Source organism: Cyanistes caeruleus, chromosome 4 (assembly GCF_971803275.1).
Source record: "Cyanistes caeruleus chromosome 4, bCyaCae1.hap1.1, whole genome shotgun sequence".
NCBI classification, from domain to species: domain Eukaryota; kingdom Metazoa; phylum Chordata; class Aves; order Passeriformes; family Paridae; genus Cyanistes; species Cyanistes caeruleus.
Genome location: NC_141704.1, coordinates 10,300,904 through 10,327,881, shown reverse-complemented (window position 1 = coordinate 10,327,881; position 26,978 = coordinate 10,300,904). Strand labels below are relative to the sequence as shown.

Sequence of the window (26,978 nt, the reverse complement as noted above, 5' to 3'; positions counted from 1 at the left end):
CTTGGTAACAATACAAAATAAAACTACATTTTTATGCCTACATGTAATACTTCAAGATATATTTTGCTTCTGGAGTATTCCAAGAATCGCCTATTCATAGGAGGATCTGCAATCATTTAGGTACTCATGTTTCATAGAATTTTATTGCATATCAGAAAATCCAGGTTCAACTATCCTAAAAATAGCTATTTAAATTTTAGGCACAAAGATGAAATTCACCTTACCTGCCTAAAAGTTTATCAAGTATCATGGCTACTTTTAAAACAGTACAAAGATAAATTTTCCAGGGAGTGATTTAGCCCACCTGTTTGTTACTTTTCCAGGAATTTAGTGATCTTCCTCTAGAAAAGTCTCCCTAAACCATCCAATGCACTCCCAAAAAGGTTGAGATCTGTTGGATCTCAGAAAACGCAAAAGTTACCAGGGATGGGTAGAACACCCCACCCTGAACTTCTCTAGCAATGAAGAGATGTAGAGAATGTATCTTTTTATCTTACTCCCATTTTTCATTTAATACCTCTTTTACAATATAGTTTTTAAACAGATGATGAATCATAAGCTAATAGAATTGAAATTAGTCTGGTCCAGAAGACAAAAGACCTTATTTTGTTTTTTTGGTTTATTTGGGTTTTTTTTCATGACAGAATATCCAGGGCCAATGCATGAGATTCCTGTTATAAACTAATGACTCACACTTCCAGCTGATGAGTTATGAACCAGAGTAAAGAACATAGGAAACAGCCATTCTGTGTTCTGGCCTTTATGCTGCAGTGAAGATCTGTCATAATGTAATACGTGTGTTACACACAAGTTGTGCATGTTAGGGTCTTGTTTCTTGTTAGCTCCTACTTTTTTTTTTTTATTGCCAGATCAATATTAACTGCAATTAAAATAAATTTTAATCCCCTATGCAATGGCGCAGGGAAAAGCTTAATTTGATGCAGGTGTAAATCCTGAATCCTACATTCACAATTAAAGGCTCTGCCATCAAAGTGAAAATATGGATCTGAAATTAATTTTTTTTTCTAATGGTCTCTAAAACAGTTTAATGCTGAATGTGAAGCCAATGTTATGAAAAGGCCTGCAGTAGCTAATAGAAAGAGCAGAACACTATGATTGCTGTGCAGGTTCATGTGTATAAGTTAGTGATAATGAACATATGAAGTATTTCACTGGCAGAGTGAATACTATGGCATCACCTGATATTAGAGGAATGTTATTCTCTGCTTTTACAGAACTTAACTTCAATGTAGAAATATTCTTATTATGGTCACTATTTTCTACAGTTCTAAAATGAATATTCTAGTAATTGTATTGTCCTTCTAATTAAAGTGATAGTTACCTGTATGTCAAACTAACCACCCATCCTTCGTTAGTTTGTGTTGGGATTCCATTGACAACTCTCAAATGTTTTGTTGAGGCACAAGGAATGGCAGTATCTGAAAGCAGGTCCAGAGATCATATTTTACTAAAAACAGTGGTAGGAAACCATCACAGTTGCATATAAGAACAACAAGAAAGTCAATATTTCTTATATATTAGCTTTCTTATGCTAATGGAATGTATTTCTAGGCCATCAAAACTACTTCAGTACAGCTGAGTAGGTCTATTTAAATATCCATAGGGAATATAAAATACATAAATTTAAATAGTTTTTTGAGATTTACATACTTAAAAACCAAACATTGACACTCATTACCAATTCACACCACTGGCAAAACAAGACAGTGAGAATAGACAAAGAGTATAATAAAGCTATTCCCCATTTTTTCTTGTAAAATTAATTTTGCTCAGTCTATATGGTGGGGTTTTTTATAACCTTAAATAATCTATTTTTGTTTCCCAATTGGAAAAAAAACATCTAGATTGAGAAGATAGTCATGCACTGTTCATACACAAACTTACTTACCATCGAAGCTGGTTGTAGTAGGAGTTGTATCACCTTCACCTAGACAGACACATAAAATAGCCATAGTACAAAATTAAAATATATTTAAAAATTGAATAAAACACAACAGCAAATGTCATATCATTAACTTTAATGGCTCCCAAATTTTTAAACTTCAATGATTTTTTCAATACACTGTAAAATCAGTATTTAGTAAGGCTTAACAAAAGGGCAAAATTTTATTCCAATAGAATGAAATAAGAAATAAACATTTTGTAACAGGAATGTCAAGCATTTTTCTTCTTGTCTGAATCCTGAAGACATCAGGTTCCCTATCATGTTCAATTTACATGTTTCATTCAAACAAGCAAATGCTGAAAAATAAAGTTATCACTTGTATATAAGCTTTAGAAGTCATGTGATTAATTCCAAAGAAGACTGAAAGTAATTCTCAACTCCTTAAAAAACTTTGAGAGACATTTTATGTTCCTGTCAGCAAAAACTTTTTCCTATCAGCACATGTTCCCATAAATTTTGTTCAGCTCTTCCATCTAGTCCAATTTAAAAAATAGTTACAGGTTTGCTTAAACTTGTTTCTAAATGTTTACCTTCAGTGACACATACAGAGTGACCCAGCATTATGACCTAGAGGTACAGGGGAAACTGCACAAGGAAAATTCAAACAGTCTCATCCAACTAGATTTCCATCATTAAGAAAATATGTGTGTGTACACACACACACACACACACATATATATAGGTATATTCATATATACATACAATTATACCCACAATTAAATTCCTATGTGCATTTATACACAACAGCATAAATATGTGTGTATATGTGTATGCATTTGTGTGGATACCCGCGTGGGTTTCTAGGTATCACTGTATGTATGTGCATATATATTTATATAATATTGTAATGCTGGTCCATATGAGTTACAATTGTAAAACTGGCATATTCTCTCTCTGGTGTTTATTGCAGAAATGTACCACACACCAATTCTGGATACCCTACAAATGTTTGTTGAGAATACATCCTTAAGGAATTCACAGATCCAAATAATGAGCTCAGAATACATGAATAAAAAGTATATTTCTTCTGCTGTTATTCTTAATTTATATTTACACAAATAACCTTTTTCACATTTTTGTTTACTCTTCACATAGATGCCAAAATATCACCTGAGACTTCAAATACCACTTTTTAGATCTGCTGGAGCTTGGGCTGTGAGGAAATGCAGCAGATTGCCGCTAGGAATGAGTGTAACATTATCCTTAACCTCTAGAGATCACAGACACGCATTCAAAAGTCTGATTTACCATTTAAGTGTTCTCCCAGGACATACAACAAAGTAACTTAGAAATAAGAATTGAAGAGAAAGATTTTGAACATAAATGTGAATTGCACATTTTTCAGCATAAAACTATCTTTTTCTACTTGTCATCAGTTTATTGCTGAATTCCCTAGGATTCTTAATTCTGTTTATTTAAGCTATTTAGATTTAAACATTCAGCTTCAGAGGCATGAATTTTCTAATTCTTGCCAGGAGTTAAATCACCTCATAAACATCCAAAAGCAAAATCTAATCTTTATAGCACATATACACTTCAGCATATATATAGTGAGTTATCCTAACATTACAAAGACATCACACAAAGAGTCTCTGAAGCTTTTAGACCAGAAGATAACTCTTCCTGGGTTTCTTGAGGCCACAGCCAGCATTCTGACCGCTAGACAATTCTTTGTCTCCATCCAGCCCTCATTCAATAGCTAGATCTGTTGGAAAATGTTTGACCATCTGTAATAGCCCCTTTGTGCTCCTGCTGCATAAATAAGTCTTGAAATCTCCAAGCTGGTCAAGGAAAAGAACCCCTTGTTCATATGTTGCACAAGCAGCTTCTGTCTGCTCCTTCTCAGTCACGCACAATTGATTCCTGATAGAATCACACATTTTCTGCTGCCACAAGTGCCAGCAGGAAGGTGTGCATAGGCATGTGACACCGTGCCTTCACTGGGACTGCACCGCTGACAGCGCCAGCGGCGTGCCGAGTACTCACATCGAGAAATAGGGCAGTAATCCCAGGGAACAAGAGGATCATCTGTGTAACACCAGGGACCGTGAAAATCATCATCTGGATTGCGGCAATAGTTTTTCTTCAGTTTACTAACATCTGGTTCTCTGAATATTTGTATATGCCTACAGGGATAAAAAAAATTCAAAGTGTTGAAAAGCTTTATACTATAGCCCAAATTTTCAAAGGTTAAATGTTGCTTTGCTCCACATTGTATTATTAGCTGATTGAGAAGCCTACAGGTCAGGGTTTAGGGCTGGTTAAAATCAAAGGGAAGATGAGACCCAAGTGTTTTCTGGATCTGGGCCCAACTTTCCTCTGGTTAGTATTTTAAGCACTGTGTCCACTGGGCAGCTGGGAGACTTCCAGATCTCCCACTCAAGCTAAAATCTCTAGATACCCTCAGGAGGGATCATTATACTGATTAGAAGAGTGCCTGTGATGCCCTCAGCAAATCTGCAGGCCTCTCTGGGGAGCACAGGTACCTTCTCCTGCAGGTTAACAGCACAGGGGAGCATTGAATCTACAATGCTGAATCAAAGGCAAAAGAAAGGAAAACTAAGAAGTTAGAAAGGATGAGCAGCAGGCAAAGAGAAAGATGAATGGCTCAGACAAACTTCAGTGATAGATCACTAAGTTGCAAGCCTACGCGAAGCACTTTAGAGGTGAAATTTTGAGGCCAAAATCTGAAGTGGAGGAAGATGTTTATTTTTGGCTTGTCAGATACAAGGATACAAGCTTACTTAGTTACAGCTGTACCACTCCTTCAGTTCATAACCAACTATGCATGCTGCCATTAGAACACACATAACCAGAGAAACTGCTGGAGTGAGACAGAAAACTCCCCAGAGAAGTTCCCAGGTGGAAAATGCGTGGGAATAAGAAACGAAAGGCTGATCTGTGCTCTATTAGATCAATGCAATTGCATCAAGTATCCAGTAGGTTTATATTGCCTCATTCACAGCAAACTAAGACTTATCATGCTTCTCATAAAGCATGAACTTAAACCTCTGCTTCCCTTACATGGGCAGCACACTGGAACATGTGTCCTCTCTCTCACCATCTGTGGGATAAACACGCAATCCAGGTGATGGTAGCAGACAGGGCCACTGAAGTCTTTTGCAATATAGCCTCCCCAAAGGCTGACTTCCTGACTCACACAGTCCTTCCAAAGGAAAATGGCTTATATGTTCAGCATTGTGAATCTAAAACAACTACCAAAGCTAATAGCGACACATTTGCATCAGCTTCAGAAACTAGAGGAAAATGGAGAGATTATTTTCATCACAGCCACTAGTGTGGGTGATACATAGCAAAGCATTTTATGAATCTCTCCTGATAATTCATTTTACTTCAACAAATAAATTAACTTGGTCATTTCTACTACTTGAATATGAAGCCAAAGTAATGATGAACAGTGGAAATTGCTGGTCTGTTTATTGGCATTTGACATCAGTGTCACTAGATTGTAGACTAAAGAGTCAATTTCAGGCTGCAAGGAACATTAGGTAGTTTCAAGTTCAACCTCCTCCTTGAAGCAGGACGAGCTATGAGACGAGGCTGATGAGACCATTTCCTCTCATTTCTGATATCCTCTCATTGTACCAACATTTCAAGGACTAGAATGGGGTAAAATAGGCCAGTAAACTAAACACTAAGAAACATCCCAAAGCCTGCAATTAGTGGTTAGCCCAAAACAAAGTTGTGTTGTGCAATATATTTAAACATGAAGGAAAAAAAGAAGAAGATAAAAATAAAGATTAGGAAAACAAAGATATTAAAAGCTCCAGGGCATAAAGGGCTACTTTAAAATCAATGCAGATGAAAAAGAGCTGCCATCTGGAGGCAGTATTTATTCAGGACTCACTGAACCATCTCTTTCTGTTTAATATGTACACACCTACGCAAGTCTTCAATATTTTTGTCCCATGTGGAGCAAGTTAGCCCAAATCTTGTCTTGGACAGATTCCCCATATAACTCTTGCCATTGCCACGATAGCAGTCTGAAAAAAGAATGTTGAGACAAAAAAGTGGAATGATAGTGCAACATTAAGAAGAAAACTCTTCCTTTCCATCAGTAATCCAAATTATTAAAGACAAGTGCTGTTTAGCAAATGTTATACACTATTAATCAGACAATTGTATAAGTCAGATCAGAAGAAAAATGGAAAATAAATTTCAAATTTACGTACATAATCTCCTGTTTAAAAGCTTCATTCCCAACACAGCAGTATTTTAAATTTTGTCTTACTTGCATATACTTGGAAAATTTATTTCATAAATAGTTGGTTTATGATTAATTTAGAAGGGTCACACAGAATATCCTAGAAGCTGTCAAAACTAGTTTATACAAAACCATGAAAAAGTGGTCCTCTATTTCTCCCTCCACAAAAAACTGGCATTCAGTTTAGTTTTGTGTAGTTTCCAGATATTAGCAATGGTGTACAATTCTAGAGTCAAGTAATTCTTCAGAAAAATCAAAAAAATCATCATGACTTCAATTTTAATGTAATTCAAAACTTAGCTGTTCACTCCATCAGAACTCATGTTTAATTCATAAGCTTTTATCACAAGCCTTTTTGAGAATTTTCAAGAGAATTGTTTAAAATGATCAGAACTATAAAGACATTTTGTATAAAGCACTTAATTTCATATTCATCAGTATTTTTACTTTTTGATAATTGATACTTTACAAGAAACACAGAATGACTATAAAAGTTTCATCCTTTCTCTGACATAAGTCTTGGAACTGAAACTTTTTCAAATTTACAGAAAAATCATCTAAAATTTACAGATGGAGGTGTTAATGTAGCCTGATGTAGGGTTATAGGTCTGAGGTGTTGGCCTCAGTTGATGCTGTGATTGACATCCATTTAGGATGCAACATTACTCCTTACAGTAATATCAAAATCTCATGGGAAAAACATTTGCGTGAAGACTCAGAATGAACCTCCCAGGCAGAGGTAGGTAAGAGCTCAGAGGATCAATCCCTTCTAGACAAGGAGGCATGTGCAAGAAAATAAAACAGGGAAAAAAATCACTTTTGGTAGTCTGAAATGCATTTATGAAAAGACTATGAACCAAGGCAGTCATCTCAGCTGTGGAAAAAGGCCTTTCAAACTAAGAAATGTAAAAACAATAGAGTCGATGCATAGATTGGCCTTGTCTAAAAATCAGATCAAATCAAATCTTTCCTGCAGCTTTCCCTGCTGGACTCACAAATTAACCTGAGAAAGGAATCTCATTTACACCACAATTAATCCCAAGCATGCCAATAAAGCCAAAGTAGAGTTACATAGGTGCAACACAGACACAACTTCTCCAGTTTTCAAGGCTGTCTATTTGATGTTTGGGAAAGTACAGCATTCACTTAAAATCACACTATCACCCTTTCCTCTGTTACCTTGTTCATTTGATACATCACACTTAGGAATCTGGGAGCAATAACCAACACGGATGTTTGGGTCAGTGGTAAAGCACCAGGGTGATTCAGATCCATCTGGATTTCGGCAGTAGTTCTCCCTCAAATCCCTATAAAAATAAATATGTTAGCTCGCAGCAGGGATAACCTAAGCTCACCAATGTGGTTGATTGTTTTTTGTTATGAATTAACAAAAATACAGGCGCATTCATGTCTCTGTGTTACTGATCAGTGTCAAGTGCAAGGAGATGAGGAGGCACTAAAAACTCAGTGTCCAGAAAAAAAATATTAATTGTAATAAGAGTATGTTTGTGGAAATTCATTTCCAGCAGACAGATGTTTTGATGGGATATAAGATTTCATTTGAAGATTAACAATATTTTTATTCAGGATCCTCCATCAAAATTTTCATTCAGCTGACATTGGATACACCTGCAATACATTACAAGTGCTTTTAAATACAAACATTTGCCAGAGTGCTTAAAACTCCCTGTACTTTGAATGGTTCTACTGACTTTGGAGAAACAGAACTAGACTATCAGTAACTCATTTAAGAAACTGAATCATGGAAAATAAAAAAAGTGTATGTTGAAATTCTACACAGCTGTTACCTTTAAAGTAAAAGTTAGTCACAAGGGAGCATCTTTAAATGTCTTTTTCAGCTTGCATGAAATATTCAAAGCTCTTAAATGTAAGTTTTATTTCCCCGTCTCCTGACAGTTGTTGCCATGTTCTGTGCATCTCCATATTTCACTGTATTTCTTACATCTGCAGCACTTACTGATAACAGACTATGGAAAGAATGGGCCTAATACTGTAATTCTTACTGATATTTACCCATCAATAAAGATATTTAGTACAAACTGGGCTGTGGCTCCAATCTGATCAACAAGGCTTCCCCTATGCTTAGTTAAAAAAGGACTGCCTAAAATTAGTAGATTATTCACACCTTGGAAGTTCATGAACCATACAGAAAGTATGTTCAGTATGACCAGTGGTCAGACAAGTAAAAGCAGTCCTATTGATGCATCTATATTTAGTAATTAGACAGAAAAAGGATTTAAAATATGAAAAATTAAAATGCTTTCAAGTATTATAAATGTTAATTATAACAAAGAAGATTACATTCAGATAATATTTACTGCTTATTAAATTAAAGTCAGCAATCAAGCTGCGAAGAAGTTTTCAGTTCCATTTAAAAAGCCAGTGCCAATGTATCAGCACTGCCAGGATTCAGGTCCCTGCCTGGAACACATCCAGACACTTCACAATCAAATTGGTGAATACATGCTTGAAGGAAAAGTACATAAAAATCCCTAGGATTTCACCCAAGTTCATCTAGAACTACTGCTTTGAGATCTGAAGGACTGATTTTCCCAGGCTCAAATGGTTTTGAGCCTCAGCAGGTAGAGTGGATGCATCGGAACATGGGGCAGGGACAAGGGCCCTGTGGTCTGCTCCAGAGGCCTGAATTATTAAACATTTTAAACGTTTTAAACCTCAGCTCTTTTCCCACTGCAGTAAAAATACCCACATGTCTCTACTCACTTGCATTTGAAGTTCTCAGGAGTGATGTTGTGCTGGTGAGGATGCTGGGAGTCCCACCTCTGGCACTGGACTCCGCTCCATACGGTGCTGACGGTGCCACGGTAGCCCTCGCCCTGTCCCCGAACACACGTTGTGGTCTCAGCTGCCGCCTCTGTGCTGTTCACGGAGCTTTCCTCTGCAGACCCAGACAAGAAGGGCTGGTTCATTCTCCCAAGTAGGGCTCAGGATGTCAGGTTTGAACTCCACTTTACTGATGGAGTCATGGATTACGTGATGTTGAAATCATGGCAATTGCAGTTCTTTGGTGAAATTGCCAATGTGGTTATAGAATAGTTTTCTCCTTTTCAGATTTACAACGCCCACCAAAAATCCGAAATCAAAATAAATGCCAGACTTTATGCAAGTTTATCCACTTGTATGCAGAGTCTGCCATATTTTCTTGCATGAGACACCTGGCCTATGCTGTACCATTGGAGGTTAGAATATTTTCCCAGTTACTTTTTCAAGTTCAGCAAATATCATTCCCTCAGCTTTAATAAACTGAGTGATCACCCACATGCGCACTGTTAAACATGGTAACACATATTTATATAGGATTAAAATACAATTGGGTTTCTCTAAAGAATTCCCAGAATATCGGGTCACTGGAAAAAAAAAAAGATGCAGATAAAAAGTAATAAAAAAAATAGATCATATAAATTATTTTGCTAATTTCTGTTAGAAAGTTTGGGTGCTTTTCCTATGGTTAAAAGAGGGGGAAAAGGCCTGGCTTTTGAAATCAAAGATCAGTATTCTCTACAGAGAGAAAAATGTTTTAACAACTAACAAATTCATCAGACTCAAGATCTGTTACAGATGTTGATATACTCTGCACTCACCCTGGTGTGGGCTGTCTTGAACTAAAGTCAGAAAAACAGTGGTTTTTAAATGACTCATCCACATAACTTTAAAGTCTCTTTTTATTTCTTATGCAATTTTCATAATTGCAAATTAATGGCACAGATATTGCATCAGATATATACAAAGTAGTACAAAACTAAATACATTGCAGTAAAAGTAATTCTTCTGCAATATCCTCAAAAGTTCCCAATAAAATATTTTAAAAGTATCTGCATATCTGTTGGCAATTGCTATTGTTCACAAGACTAATTTTATTAATTCTCTTAAAAGTAATAGTTGCCAGCAAAAAAGTATGTTAATAAGGTTCTTTAATTAGTTTTCTTCAAATGGTCCAGTGAATAGAACAGTATTTGTGTGTTACTCATAATGTATTTCTCTCCTGGTAACTTGAGCCAGTTCCTTGAACTCAGAGAAAATATGGATCTTAAGGAAACCAAATGTCATAACAGATGGTTTTGGCTGATTTGCTGACTGATCTTTGACGTTAAAGATCATTTCCCTGTCAGATGATAACATCAAGTTGTGCAGTTGAATTTTACATTTATCCATGCATCCCTTTTGCTCTTCATCTGGTTGATGTTTTTAAATCAGTGTCTCATGGTCAAATTAATTTCCTGTCCCTCCTTCCCTAGGCAAATGTTGTCCTATTTCAACGGGATTCTGAGTTCCAAGGTCACTCCCAAGTCAAAAGGATATGGCACTGCAAGTATCACAAGGAGGTTTTTGCAGGCTGACAAATGCACTCTTTCTAGGGGACTCATCAAACAGTCCTGCAGCTAGCAAAATATATAGACTTTTGTCTATATATCACTTTTTAAATAATTAAACTACTAAAAGGTGAATTCATACAACTTAAAGTAATAAAAAGTTGCAATATTTATGTTTTCCATCATAAATAATATATGAAAACAAATGCCAATATATTCTAATATAGCATCTAAGCTGATTAGAGTGAACATAGCTATGCCAGATTCAAATACATATTAGTCTTTTTCAAAAATACATGCATTTCTTTTATACAGATGAAAGTGATTTGGGAAAAAACCTAGGAGGGCAGGGGAGAAGAGTTCCCTAAGATAAATTTGAGCATACACACTGCCTTCATAATATTTCCTAAGTAAATTAATAAATTAAAAGTATGTAACTCTAGCAAAAAGCTTAAACAATACTAATAATGTACAAAAAAATCAATCCATTATAAGCTGTTGCAAAGACCTTATTTATGCACAAAAAAGTTACTATTTCAACTGTAATGACTTGTATCGGCACCTACTGTATACTCAGTCATGCTAAAGAAAAAATCATTAGGTTAGTGTTTATATATCATTATGTGGGATTGGGGTTTTTTTCAATCACATGCCTGAAATGAAATCAGTAATGCCTCAATTGGTTTAAGCAAGGTCACAGTAAATTTGTAGAGCATTCCTTCTTGTGCATCTGCAGATGTATGAGTCTGGACAGTGACCTCTACCTGTAGATCAGATTTTACAATTTGGCCATGTCAAAATACACAACGTAAAGGCAACAGAAGAATTTAACTTTGACATTGTCATGAACACCTGCACAGCCAAGCAAGCCCCTTTCTGGAAAGATTTGCACTATAATGACTAAGAGAAAATTATTTCAAATATGCAACGTGTTTATCTGTTACTACTTTGCGGCAGGTCTCATTAAGAATTCTAGTAATGAGAGGGATCACTAAAATATTCTTATTTTAACTAATAAAACAGTTCCATTGTTTCAAAAGATCCACAGAACCCTCCCCAAATTCTTCTTACTCTATCACCTACATCTACTACAAATATCTCATTTGGAACATGAAAACTAAGATGCCAAAATATTTCTGAAATTTAATTCTGAAATTATGAGGGCTCGTGGCCTCAGAACCCATTCCCATTCTGGCTATTGAGTCTCACAGAAAACTCAAAACTTACCAATAAAGGCTTGAGAAATCCTTCATTCATCTGTCGATTCCACAAACAGGCGTGATAGGAACAGTCTCCCTATTCCTGTTAATGAAAGTTGGGCTGGATGTGCACAGGAACAGGCAAGAGCTTGAGGAGCAGTGCCTGCCTCACCAGACACTGCAGATTACACAGCACTTGCCAAATTAAGAAGTGCCCAGGCTGTCCAAGCCTACAACTTACATAGATATCTCCATTCAGTACTGGTCTTGTTGCTGAGGCTAATTACTCATCACCCACATACCAAATTAACTAAATCTAATAACTCTGAGCATGAACATCAGATGTGCAGAGCAGTGGTGAAAGAGCCCTAAGACCACACTCACCAAGTTCTCTTACAAGGCAAAATCAAGATCAAGATCAAAATCTATAAAATTGAATTCCCATCCTTATCCCAATAAATACTCTAAAATATAAATTAAGATCTGAAAATCCAAGGGAATGTCCCAATGAGGAAAACAATTTTAATTTAGTTATATTCATTTAAAGTCAACAAGCAATCCTTACTTCGCAGTACTTACTGGTATTTCATAATGGAAGTTCCCAGGATTTTTTTGCTTCAGTTCATGTTTTTTTTAGTTCTGAACTGAGATTGCAGGCACTTTTAAGGAAAGATGACACAAAATACCACCTTGCAAAAGACCACTCTTTATAATTTATGGATTAAGTATCACTTGTTACTTCTGTAGGAAAGTTCATTATGAACAGAAGAATTTGGTAATTGTTGGCAACATTTTCCTTCTTTTGAACTTTGTGGGTTTTTGTTTTCTTTTTTAAATTCTGGATGGCTAAGATTAAACATGTAATTCAGACAACCACATGAGGGGATTTCCCACTAGTAGAATTTCTACCTCAAGTTCACTCTAAAGTCCTCAATCTAAGGGCAGTAGCGCAAAGATACCCTTTTTTCCCATTAAAAAAAACCCTCCCTTTTTTTGATACTTCAAAATACATAACTTTATTAATTTGGGCCAGCTCATGCATTCATAAATGCTTAAGTAAAAAGATGAAACATTATCCTGAGCCTTATGTGTAAAGCCACAGATAGTCTTCTCAGTTCTGGTTCTCACAGCAACGCCAGCATGAGGGAATCAGCAGGGGCCTTGAGTCATTCGACAGCTGAAGTAAGCAGCTAGATACTATTTCTGACTTTAATCCCAATGACCCAGAAGAAAATCCTGCAAAAATTTTAGGTCAGTGGTGAGAATCACACTGACTTAAAAGAAGTTAGAGATTTTGCTGTAGAATTCATGTTCTTTCATGACAACACAACCTCTGTATTTGTGGAAAAAGACACAGTTGGAAAAGAGGCAAAGTCCTAAATTATATCATGAGGAGAATACCTGTTCTTGCTTATATTCATGTGATGTCTCTTCTACAGTGTCAGTCAACAGAAGGAAAATGTGCCCTGATTTGTAACAAAACAATTTTAAAAGTTGATTCTAAATGAGATCCATGCAATTCTGCAAATGTTAGTAAGAAAGCTGAGAGATGTTTTGAAGCTGCTCATGCTCAGTTACACTGCTTTCAGGCATCCCTTCCTTTAGCAATGCATTTACACTTCTGGCACAAGTTTAGTGGCAGCTCCTTCCTTTCCACATTTTCTTCAATGTACCATGACACAGTACAAGAATGGAAAAAAAAAAAACCCACTGATTTTCAGTGTTTTGCTTTTCTTTTTCAGTAAAAACATATGAGAAAGTGAGGAAATCAATTATAGCCAAGCTCAAGAATCACAGTATGGAAGAACTCATTGTCACCTACAACCTTCACACATACAATTCATTTGTCCATGAGCACAGAGAGATCTTTCCAGGCTGTTCCAGTATCTACAACAAGGCTTTAAATTTAAACAATTTTTATTTTAAATCTATTAGAAAAAATAAAAATCTCCTCACAATTAGAGTTCTCAAATTTCACTTTCAAATTATCATAGAAATTATGAAAATTATTTAAGAAGGATCTTTTTTGAGGAAATATGGATTAAGCTGTTGCATAAACACTGAACACTGGACCTATCCTTTGTCTCCTTTTAAAGCAAGATGGAAGGTAATACTTTATCAACTGTTAATTATCAGTCTCTTTTCACTGTCTCCTTTCTATAAACATCTTTATCTTACACAAATATTAACCTTAAACAAGTCTTACTTTTATTTGTTTGCATACCATGATTCAACAACTAACTCTTTAACCAGAACTGTGCATTCAAATGGGCAGTTAAAATATCTATTTCTAAAGAATCAATAATTCAATACTGGTGGGGTTTTGCCTTCCCACAGGCTGTGAGCACACTGCAACAGTTCATTTTAGATCTAGATTCTCAATTTTGGTGTTTCATTACTTGTTCTTTCCCAACAAACCAAGGCCTTTACTGAACTTCCTCAAGGCTTTTCAGGCTCTGGTCACCACTGACTACTGTCAGTGACTACTGGGGAAAAGGCTAAATCCATAGTAAAGGCACCTAGGTTGGCTGGACACCAGGTAGGCATCAATGAAACACTGTCCTTAACACAGTAAGTCCAAAAAGCTCTGCAGTTCTCAAATGACTGATATGTGTATCTTCCTTTATGGGCCTCAGCACCTCTCTAAAGCTCTTCTATAGAGGAGCTGCCACCTCTTTGGGTTTTTTTTAAAGCATTATAAGTCCCCTACTCCTATCTTCCCTGTAGCCAGTGCTCTCATTCATGCCAAAACAACAGTAATTTTCCTTTTTCATGTTTGCTGGAACTGCTTCCATTTCTTCATTTCATCTTACACTTCTTCATTGCTGTTAGTTGTCCTTTTATCCTCTCTTCTAAATAAAAATTGTCTCAAGCCAAAACCACAGACACATATGTGAGCAACTTCAAACCAGTCCTGGGGTCCCCAAAGTCTTAATCCAAATCCAGTTTTTGCAGCTTGAGCCATCTCTAATTCCTAATTGCTCCTGTCATCTCTTTCTCACAGCCCTGGCTGTAAGCCACAATGTTTTATGCTGCATTCTGTGCTTGGAAATAAAATTACAATGCCCTCTCTCTCTTCAGTCTTAAAACCATATTTATTTTCTAAACGCTTCCTTCCACCAACTTTTTTGCCGAAAATTTTGTATATGAGCTGTTGTCAGCATTTTGGCTATAGAGCACTCACGACATGTAGCAAAAGCCACAGGCAGCATGCTGCCTTGTGGTCACTCCCCGAAGAGAGGACACCTACATTTTTGTATATGGTCCAAGGACTTGGATTTGCAAGCATTTTTCCTAATTAGTATTTCTTGTAAATTAAATAAACAGTCCTCAGCATAGGAATTAAAAACCTGTGTGGGAATCCAAACCACAAAGCTATAAAGACCTATAACTCATGATGTTCTCTTTTTAGTGCTCTGAGATTGCAAACAGCCCCAGCTTCAGAAACACAGAGCAGCCACCGAAACCCAGAATAGCCAAGTGTTTTGGGCTCCCTGCTAGGAGGTGGGAAAACAGTTTTTTTATGAGTCTCAAGAAAGATAGAAAACTGAAAGCAGAGTTTTGATATTTTCTGTTAGTATTCTGGCCATCAAGATGGTGAATCAACAGTAGCATCAGCAATAAATTCCCTCACTAGGTTATAAAGGAAAGCACTGAACACTGCATAGAGGGCAATGTCATATGCCTGTGAGAAAAACCTTTTGAAAGTATCTGCTGGTTTAAGCTTTCAAGACCCATACTTTTTGGGGTTTTTTTCTCATATAGATTTCCTTATTAATTTCAAAAGGGATACAGTATACAAAGGTATTTCAAAAGAGATACAGGGAAAATTCATATTTTACAAGTTTTACATGCAAAATTTCCACTGATTTTAATATAGTTTCTAACTGAAGGAAAGAATTTCTGGTTCCTTCAGTGAACTTTTGCCTAGAAATGAGACAAAAGGCTTTCATCACAATATGAAAATCATTACACTGTGTTTTGGAGTTTTTTTTTAATTTCATTTTGATCTTTACCTTTTCTTGAGGGCTCTACTATTACTTTGTAGACAAAGGTTGGCAATTCAGTAGTTTTCAGGAGATCTCCCACCTAACTATTTTATAAGGCTGAGGCCAGACTGTAGATGCTGGAAGCTGCATGGAGAGTAAGCTTACGTGACCAGCAAAGCCAGATGTGAATCCTCAGAACACTGACACATCAGCTCAGGAAATGCCAAAGGATAAAGGTTTATAAAAGTTGCATTTGTGAAACAGTCAGCTGTAACTTAGGAATACTTTTTTTCATAATAGTAACATATTTACCAGGGGAAAAGAACAGTTCTAGTATGTTACTCATGATTCATAAGTTATCTAATAATTGGAGAAGTGTAGGAAGCACAGTTTAGTTTAAAAAAACAAACCACAAACCAAAACAAAACCCAAACCAACACAGGCCAAAAGTCCAAAGCAACAGCTCCTTACTTAATGGAGTAACGAAACAATTGAGAGATGACTCAGTTGCACAGCTAAGCAATCTGTGTTCACAAAGGAGAAAGTCTGAGCTTTCCCCTTAATCAAAGATTATCAGTAAGCCTAGGTACAAATACAGGAATTAGTCCTGTAGTTCACAGGTAAGACTTCCACCATGGGTGTGACTTAGTGGGTGCCTGACCCAAAACAAGCAGCAATCCTGCCAAGTTTCTTCAGTCTCTGGAAAGCCTCATTAGATATTGGCCTAAGTATTGAAATAATTTTGCCTTTTTTACAGTGGAATAATTTTGATATTTTAACTACCTTATACTGGAATTACAATTACATGAAATAGAATAAATTAAATTACCCTACATAAGGAGGTACATAATATTCTTACTCAATCCTTGAATTTCAGAAATTGACATATTTATTAGACCAGACTGAATCTCCAATTAGAACTGGCCTAAGATATGAGCAGCCAAGGAGAGAAACTTCTGAATTATTGGTGATTCAGGCAGAAAGCATGGCATAATTTGTTTGATAAGAATTCTAAGTGAAGGTGGGGAATCTCTCTCTAGGTGAGAATAAAGTTTCATGCCAGAGCTATTACCTCTTTCCCACCACTCCTCCTAATATTTAGAGCATGTCTCAATGAAACTGATTCTGCCATCTGCCTTAGCCCCAGTATTACAATGAATGTCTAGAAAAATCGCTTTGTGCAAGTTTTCAAGGAACATCCAAGAGTTTTACCTTCCTCATTGTCCCCTTACCTCTCATTTAAGACATCTAATTATCAGTGAAACAGAGCTGTCAAAGCTGTCACCAAAGTTAAGATGGTCTGAGCTTTGTAGACACAACATGCTGCAGTAAGCTCTAAAATCCTAAACAAGAGCATCTCAAAGTGCTCATCCAATAACTGTATACCTTAATGCCCCTTTGATTCAGTTCCCTGTCTCTAAAGTGTGGTTAACAAACCCTTGTAGCTGATGGATGAAAAGAAATTCATTGCCTGTGGACTGCTTTGGAGTGCTGAGTAACACAGAGACGCCCACGAGGAAATTAATAACTTATCTTCAGGACAAGACTGAATGATTTGCAGGACCCAAGGCCTAGAACTGCAAAGCAGTGAAGAGTTGTCAGCAGAGGACACTGAAGAGGCATTGTGTATGTGCAACAAATGATATTTGGTACTCTCAAGTGATAATGCAAATGTTCAACATGACCAAACTAATGCTGCACATGAGATCCTCATGTCATTGATTTTCCTACATTTTAATGCAATTTAGTACATAAGACATATACATATTCCAGTTGTAAGTAACACACAACTCTTCTTTCATCTCCAGATTAAATATAAAGTGCTTATAGGAGACGGTCTTTGAAAACTATGTTTTAAAAGCCAATGAATGGCAATGAATGAACTAGAGGTGGTCCTACACTGCTTGAAATATCTGTGTCCAGATTTTGGAAAGGAAAAGGAAGTAATAAATTTTGCTTGAACTCACCACACGTTTTAATTGCACAGTACTCCCAGGGGGTGTTAGGGTCAAGAGTGTAGCACCATGGTCTCAGCTTGCCGTCAGGATTGCGGCAGTAATTATCATCAAAGCCCTTGTCAGGATATCTGCAAACCACAATGAGAAACGTGTCAGGGAAGCCTTCCTGGCAACACTGCCCTGCCTTCTACAAGGTACTTAAAGGACAGATTTCAGCAGAGGAAAACAAGAACCGGTTCCTATTAACCTTGGGTCTGATCCTGTAGGATGGATGCAAATACGCTTTTAACGCTGTTAGAAGTTAATAACATATAAACACTTTCCAAATCTGCAGCAGAATCAGACCTCCACTGAGGGGACTCCCTGCTGGGCTAATGCACAGGGTACCGGATAGACTAACTCTGCTAATTGCTAAACTCTTGCTCTTGTGTCTGTCAACCGATGACCAGACACTTAAGCCGCTCTTTTATTTTTTAAACAGACCAATTAAACATGGATTATCTAAATACTGCCTGCCATTCTGGACTCATTAAGAAAACAGGTTGTTCAGTGCAACAGCCCTGGGTTCAAACTGGAAGTTATTTTGAGTGGCTATGCTAATAATGATAGCTCCATTTTTGTAACAGAGCTCATTTTTGGTCATGCCCTCATTTCAAGCACTGGGAGAAAGAAGGATAAAAAAAGGAAATAACTTCTGTCTCACTTTAGCTCATTAAGGATTGATAATATTGTGATATTTTGTTATATTTAAATGCTTCCACATTCCTACAGCCATCACTGATGATGAGACAGATATCCAACATAGGCAGGGGTTTTTTGTATAAATACATGATACTAACATCTATAAACTTGAAGGAGATAAATACATCAGGGTTTTTTTCTTTCTCTAGTTAGTACAAATTGTCTGGGCCTTCCAATTTTATTGAAATGTGTTTGCAAAATAAAGAAAAATGTAAGTTTGCCCCTGAGGAAAACATATAAAGTATATAAGAGAACAATAAAGTTAACTACCTGGGAACCTGAATCCATTTACAACTGCAAGCAGATGTGCTTCACACAAGCAGAGAAAAATATGATTTATAAGTGTATGTTTTTGCTACGATGCTTTTTCTTTCAAATGATCATGCTATTGCAACCTGATCTCCTGTTTCTTAGGAAAAGTCAGATTCCTTCAACTATGCAAGGGACAAGGATAAGATTTAAGTAGAATTTAAAAAACCAAAAACAAACAACAAAACAAAATGACAACAAAACCACCAAGGAGAAACCTCACAAAACTGAGAATTCAGTGGTAGTGAGGAACGTGGTAATTTCAGAACTAGCAGCACTAACTTGTTTTCTGCTAGGTATAAAACAAACTGTAGGGATCAAGTTGTGTCCAAGGATTTCCCCAAAAAATAGTTAGTGGGCTAATAATACATCAGAAAACTACATGGGTTTGGCCTCCCTGTAGGTGCAGTGATGAGCCTGGATGCTGCTGGAGCATGTTCCATGTCAAATAGCATGGAAAGTGCATGTTACCACCCAAGAACAAAGGTGAGTCCAGGAATGGTAAAGTATCTGTAGTCACATCTCACAAAAAGCATTTGGAACAGCTCTTGATGTAAAGAATCCATGTTCTATAATACAAATGTCTGTCTTTGCACTGAATGCTCCATCCTGCCTAATGTTATATGGCATGTTCCCACAGTATTTCAAAAATGTTATTTACTAATTAAAACTTAGGTAGATGTTTCAGAATCAAGCTCTGAGTTTCTTCATGGGATGGAGTAGTGCCTGTGAGCTGTATCTTTTCCTGTGATCCTACTGGATGTACTTGTCTTTTCCTCAATTAAAACTAGGCTTCCCAGTCAAAGGTTCTTCCCCCAATACTCAGGGAGGCTTCTGCCTTCCTTCATACCCATCAAGCAACAGTTGATATAAAAAAGGCCAACTAATACCTTTAAGAAACAAATATTAGCAATAAGATATATAGCAGAGTTTCAAACTGTTCCACACAATTCAACAGTGAAGCTATGCAGGATTCCCTGAGAGCTGTCTCAGTTGTGCACACTCCTCTTCCCCAGTACATTTGGGCATAGACCTCCTTCTTAGACCTAAGAAAGAGCCTGAGGTGTCAGAGATCTTCCAGAACTCTACATATTTCTGGTTTTTCCCCCTTCAAACAGCAGTAGCTGTACTTCACTTCCAGAACTGAACTGAAGCATCAAGATACATATCTGTTGTCAAAATCAAGACTTTATCTCCGTTTCTGGAGAAAAGGGAGGAAAGTATTAGCCAAAGAGATAAATGTATTCTTTTTAAAGAGACAGATGCTTATCTCCAGCTCTCCTGGAAATAAAAAGAAACTTAGTATCTAAAGCCCTTCACCAATATTTCTTTTTCCCTTTGTTTTAGTTTTTTTTAAAAAAAACATGTAGAACTGGAAACTTGATTTTTTACAAATTAAATTTTCATACAAGGGATATAAACCAGAGTACTAATAAAAGGATATCAGCAGTTATTCACCTCCTATGATACACTTCAAACCCTGCTTTCCTCCATGCAATAAATATTTTCACAGGATGTTTGAGTTTAAGCAGAAAAGGACAAAAAACTTATCCCCCTTATGTTGCTCTATGCCCAAGACATTACCCTCAGTGGTCCTCCTTCGATCCTGAGGCATAGCTGTGCCCATGAGCAGTACACAAGAGAAGTGGAATTTCAGAATATAATCCTGCATCCACTAATAGCTAAAAACAGGCCCTGCAGGAGCTGTTTGAGGATACCCTCCTTCTGCTCGCTTTTTTTTTTTTTTTTTTTTCACTGAGGTGACAGAAAAGTGAGTTGTATTTGTCCTGAGCCAAAAGCACTGTCCAACAACAGGTAGACTGGTGCATTTGGAAAGATTACTATCTTTATTCCTTTTCTTCATCATTGCAATTTACAAAGCCATAAATGAAAATAGGTTCAAATCTATCCAGATAATCCTTCCTGGTTTCCAGGTTATTTACATCGCACCTGGATGATATAGATATAGACTATAATTGTCTCTAGAGACTGCTGTACTTTAATAGGTCCTTTGTTCCAGACCTTTTTCTCTTATTTTCAGCTTACATGACTACCAAAGAAAACCACAACAAATCAAAACCTTCAACATTTTAAAAATGTGGTATAATCAAAGTATAATTGTTGCTACTTTTAGTGACCGTTCGCAGAGCTAATTAACATCAACATATCAGAAATATGCTGAACTACATTATGCTTCTGAAGGCCCACACAGGTCAGCTCAATCTGGATGGGTTGCTTTTTGATTAAAGAAAAAACAAACAAAAAAAACCCCTTTATTTCTGTCTGAAAATTCTCAAGAAGATGTTCTCAGAAGGAATTATTTCAAAGAGGAACACGATTGTTCGTAAGACTGTGGTTAGTCTGAAAAGTCATTTTGCAAACAATCAGAAATTAATGGAAAAAAAGAAATTTCCTCTTGACAGTAGAATTATTATTGTTTGTACCCAGGAGTTCTATAAATGTTTCACTCCCAAGGAACAAAATTGTTTCTGTGACTTATTGTAGAATGCACAGTAAGTGCATGGCAAAACTCAGAAACAGATTATCTTCAGACCCACTCTACTAATACAAAATATTTATTGTGGCAGAACAATGGGATAGCCTGCTATTATTCATAAAGCAGATCATCCATGCCAAGGGAAAAAACAGATTATACCTCATAAGCTCCAAAACTGCAGATCCTGAATATTTTGCTGAATAATCAGGCTTTCTAAAACCTATCAGTACCCATATTTCTTAGAATAAAAATAATGCTTTATTTGGTGAAACACTTTAACATGTAAAAAGATACTTTCAGTGGAATGTCTTCATCATTCTGGTTCTGTTGATTCTTGTATGCATCGTCTGGCAGTTTAAGTTTATTCAAAACAATATATAAATGGAGTTAATCCAAAATCCAGAATAAAACTAAATGAAACTGTAGTCTAGTTTGAGATTAATAGAGACCCCATCCTGTGTGGCCTAACCCCTGCACACCCTCTCCCTCCCTCAATAGTTTCAGAAGTGTGTATTATGGATGACCCTTTGTAGTTGGGTGAATTTGGCCCTATAGGACAAACCCTAACAGATATAAAATTTGTCTTACTATTTCTGACTCAGCTTTTGGCACTAAATAAAAAAAATAGTAATAAAAAAAAAAGTCTAATAAGGAAATCAATGTTCATATAATGCTAAACAGAATGATTAAATCCTTTCTCAGGGTGAAAAAACAAATGTAGAGGGCAAACAATTTGGTCAAACAAATTGGATACTTAAATGTAATTATAATGGAAGGTCACCAACAGCTTTCAAGCTGTTCAATATTGCAGTAGGAAGATATTGTTATTTGACAATATTGGAAGTTTATATTCACTAATTGTGTTAAAAAATCTAACAAAAGTTATTTAAGCTGACTGCAGCTGAGTATCAATACATACAGAAATATTCAGAGGTTGTTTATTTACTGTCAATGAACTAAGGAGGAGTTTTTGATCAATTAAAGCAGTAGAAACATTAGTACACTAGTCAGGCAAGTGATGTAACCAGAGCTACACCAATCCCACCCTGCATCTCCACCATGTCAGTAGCCAGCCTACACCATGGGCCAGGAGCCCAAGCATCTAAAACCGGTGAACTCTATAAAAATTTCAGCTGATCTAATGCTAGTTTTACTCAACTTGTTCCAGAATGTGTGTAATTTTGAAATTATGACCACATGGTCTTGCTTGGGGAGGAGGAGAGGTTACCTCTCTGGACGAAACTTGTGCTTGTGTGGTCTCTGAAGATCCCAGCGCTGACACTCCTTGCCTGTCTCGGTGTGATCCATTGGCCCTCTATAACTCTCTCCATTGCAGGTCATGCATTCAACTAAGAAAAAAAAATAGACAATAGTCATTTATTACACTGATGACTTATACCACAAAAGAAAAAAAAAAAAAGGAGTAAAAAATACCCAACAACAAAACCAAAAAATCCTAAACAAAAAAAATCAACAAAAACCCAAAAACCCCTGTGTCCCTGCTCTTATATAATGACACCAACCTAAAGAGGTAGTAAAAATAAATGGTACCTTTCTGTTGGGTTGGTATATGTAATGTCCTTTAGAATATAATTGTATCTGTTAGTGTTAATCTGGAGGCCTAAATTTTTTATTACTTTATGGGACACTTAGAGTTTTGAAGCAGGTAGAGAGGAGCTACTAAAGGCATTCATGTTCCTATCAGTCTTTTAAAGTTACTTATGGCTAATAAGAGAGAGAGACACACATCTATGGAAGAAGTATTTTTTAAAGGTGATATCTAATTAAGCACCAATTATTTTTCTAAATCACTCTAAGTCACAGTATAATTACAGGACAAGTTTAAGTGCAGAATATTGGCAGAATCCTAAATTCAGTGCAGTACTGTATGTCTCTTTATATACCCAGAATTTTCAGCTGTGTATGATACTGTATCTTTTTCATGATAATAGTTTTTGACAGTTTAAGCTAAGATATATTTTCAGTCCTGGTTTGGCAAAGTAGGTAGGAGGTATGGGGAGAGGGAAAGTTACCAAAGGAATTTGAAAGCATTGTTAAACAAAATTTAAAATGAAAGGTCTAAAGATATAAAATAAATTCACCAGAATTAACTGTAGATAAACTTCTCAAATACTCCCTAATTAGAGTAATTGTAAGGAAGGATATTTAGAAAATACTATTGTATGGAATTACAGATATTATAAAACATCAGCTACCAGAGCCTTCATCCTAAAGTGAGCTCCAGGTCAAATATCCCATTTGAAGTTACATAAGTTTATCTTTAAATGATAGATTTTAACAAATTCTCAACCACTGTGTAAATTATTCTATTCATCCTTCTTTTCCTCTCCTCCTCTCCATCTCCCTCCCTCCCTCTCCTTTTCCTTTCCTAACAACATCGCTATTGCACGTGACCCATAAGCAGGAAAATTAAAGGCATCCTATCTTGAAGATTTAAATAGATTGATTGACTGGAACTGAATTGGCTGATTAAGAGTAAGATATAAGAGCTTAGTTTGGAGGTTAACAGAATTTAAAAGTCAACAAATGCAATGGTGCATAGAAAGTGTCTCTCAAATTCTGTGACTTCAAAGTCAAATGGGGTTGGATTTGCAAAGAGTTGTACTTATTTACAGTATTTATTCAAAAAACAAAATGCATGCTTATCTTAAGCTTTCATCTTGTAATCCAGTATCTTTATTTTCATCAAAAAGAAGACGAAAAGCTGATTTTACCATGGAATAACACTAGATGATTTTATCACATAGTAATACTGAAATTGTTAATGGATTCACTATGGACTAGACAAGCAAAAAAAAGGGTCACATTTGTGCGATCAGCACAACTTCTTTGTTCAAGCTCCTGCATAACCTGAAAAAAGCTGCTGAGCCTGAAACCTTCCAGCACACTGGAACCTCAAAAGATCTCTCCCTCTAACTTCTTTTCTTGCTATATGAGTTACTCTCACTGAGAATCACGTATTCTTTCTCTAAAGGCCATGAGCAAGTGATTAGTGGGAGCTCTGTGTGGCTGCTGTCAGCAGAGGCAGCTTTCTGCAGAAGCTGAGCTGGGTTACCTTCTGAGCAGAGGGGGATGTCACAGACTTCGTGGCGCGTCTCTGGGCTGGTGGTGAAGCACCACGGGCCTCCCTCTTCCCCTCGGGGGTTTCGACAGTAGTTTTCCCTCAGGTCTTTTCCCCGATAGCTCGAAGGCAAAAAGCTAGTTTTAAAATGACAATCATTACAGTATAAGAGCATGCAAATGTTGGGGTTAATCATACTATTTTTACAAAGTTAGAAACAATCACATTTCTGCTTCCTTCTCCCTCCACCCTGCCTAAGCAAATTCACACACCCAAATCTGTCCGTACAGAAGTACACATCTTCAGTTGGGATTACTCAACTTAAATGGCCTAAATCTGGGACAATTTGTCTGGCCCATAGCGTGCTCTAGAGAGTTTTACTCCCATCCCTCAGCTGTCCAGAGCCAGCTATCTAGGGCAGAGCCAGAGGCAGTCACACACTCCCTGCCAGGCTGCGCTGTATTCTCTCCTTCAGGAGCTCTGGGTCCACAGGGTTTGACTGGGTCTGTGGCTGGGTGAGGCCTTTCTTTCCCGTTCATGTTGGCACAAACAACTCAGCTGGGCTCAGAGCTCACCTACTTTGTGAAACCCACAAGTAGAGAAACCTCCTTGCACCCCTGGTCAGGCAGCAGCAAGAAGAGATCATCAGCAGAATGCGAGTGCTGCACCTCGCTGAGAGGCTTTCTCTGCCTGAAACGGGGGACTGCTTTGCATTTCAGCTCAAGAGATTTCCCCAGATGCCGTTTTAGCTGGGTTCCTTCATGCTCTGTCACGAGCACCACTGTTGTCACCTTAGGGTCTGCTACTTACAGACCTACTCATGTATATGTTCAGACATTTAACAGCACCCCAGATGACTTAAAATGCCCAGGGTCAAGGTGTTTTCTTCTCAGGTATCTGTAAAAGTATGTGCTTAAATCTAGAGAAACCGTGTCACACACAGTGACATATATATATATATATATATATATATATATATATATATAATATATATATATATATATATAAAATATATATATATATATATCATATAACTCATGATATTTATGAGTTATATAGATATACATAAATTTTTACACATAAAAGTAATGCTAGCTTATTTACCCCACAAATTAAGGAACAGCTAACCCCATAGTAAGGAGCCCAACCCCAGAGCTGGTTCAACAGCTCATGACCACGTTCAGGCTGCACACTGCAGACAAATCCAGGGACATTTCTCTACCTGTTACATTGCAGCCATGCTAAACATGCTAAACAGCAAAACCTCTGGAGTTAGAAAACACCTTAAAATCAAAGAACTGTCCCATGAAGTTTTTTTTTAATTGAAATACTGGGCTAACTACATAGGGGATCACATAAAACTGGTTATGTAACTTTATTTATTTATTTAATTATTGAGATCTATACCATTTATTTTTTCTTTTTTTTTTTTTTATCACTATTTAAGCTTTGGTGAAAATATCATAAATAATGCACCTTTTATTCTGAAAATTCCCAACATTTTATTTTGAGTGTTTTGAGCAAAAGAAACAAGAAGAAAATTTTGACATGTAATATTTTATTCAAGTTTTATTCCCATTAATGAAATTCTTGAAGTAACTGAAGTGAAAATACCTCTCTTAATCACATTGTGGTTCTAGTCAATGCAATGTGGAAGCATTACACAAAGGTGTTTTTTTATTTTTGGTGCTTGAATAGATTAAATTTTTGTCATTCCTACTGCCTGTATAACAGATTCTGTAGTCTTATAATGTAAGTATCTTAAACTTTATTTAATTAAAGACCCCCAGGCAAACATTTTTGATGGGACATTCCAACCTGCATATGTGTTAAAATGGTATGTCAGTGCATATTAGAATACTCTATTTAACTTTGCTGCTCATTAGAAAATATAGGAAAAGGCATCTCAAATTACATCAGATATGCTGTAGGAGCATTAAAAAAATAAAAATTCTAAATGAGTAGCACTAGGGTTGTGAGATGGGTCAGATATACAAATGGCCTCAACAGGTACTGAAGCAACATTCTTGAGCGAGGAAAGGATGAATTGCAGATCTACCCAGAAATGGAAGAAAGTACCACTCCTAAAACTGATTATTTAGTTCATCTACATTAGGTAAGGAAAAAAAGAAAAAAAGCCAAAAATTGAAGCCAGTAAAAGTAATGGTAAAAACAGATTCAACCACAAAAAAGCCATGGAAACTAGCCAAAAGTCTATGAAGCACTGGTCTGCTCTTCGACAATTTCTCTTTGAGCCCTTTTTACATTGGATTTTTAAATATAAAATTCTCTAAGAGTCTTGAAATCTATACTAGGTTGGAAATGATAATAGACAAAAATCTGTGCTAAGATGTAGATGAAAAAAACAGGGTTTTGCTGGGAATCTCTGTGTTTTGGTTGAATACAAATAAATAAAATTATGACTTACTAGATTGAAGCAAAAGTTTAAAGCTTCAAGTTTTTTCAATTCTTCTTAGAAATATAATTAAAAATCATTAAAATACATTTATCCCTTAAATATGAAAATGATTTTTTTTTCCAATGGCACTTTGTGATAATCAGCTGCTGAGAAAAAACTGACCTAAAAAACTGAGTCTTTTGTACTAATAAGTTCCAAACACACCACTACTGCCTGCTTCTTCCCACCTCCCTCATGTCTC

General features: G+C 36.5%; 1 protein-coding gene across 2 annotated transcripts in view; it reads right to left on the bottom strand.

Annotated features, from left to right (window-relative positions):
• The window catches only part of HGF (hepatocyte growth factor), a 57,642-nt gene that overhangs the window by 11,069 nt on the left and 19,595 nt on the right, over positions 1-26,978 (bottom strand). The window contains exons 5-13 of one of the 2 annotated variants that reach the window (XM_086886621.1): positions 24,313-24,455; positions 22,465-22,585; positions 17,699-17,817; positions 8,937-9,111; positions 7,371-7,498; positions 5,868-5,970; positions 3,953-4,092; positions 1,910-1,948; positions 1,343-1,439 (exon numbers count right to left, since the gene is read on the bottom strand). In XM_086886621.1, coding sequence (XP_086742747.1) covers positions 1,343-1,439; positions 1,910-1,948; positions 3,953-4,092; positions 5,868-5,970; positions 7,371-7,498; positions 8,937-9,111; positions 17,699-17,817; positions 22,465-22,585; positions 24,313-24,455 — 1,065 coding nt within the window. The remainder of the gene's footprint in view (positions 1-1,342; positions 1,440-1,909; positions 1,949-3,952; positions 4,093-5,867; positions 5,971-7,370; positions 7,499-8,936; positions 9,112-17,698; positions 17,818-22,464; positions 22,586-24,312; positions 24,456-26,978) is intronic. The other variant, XM_086886622.1, reaches the window with a different exon arrangement.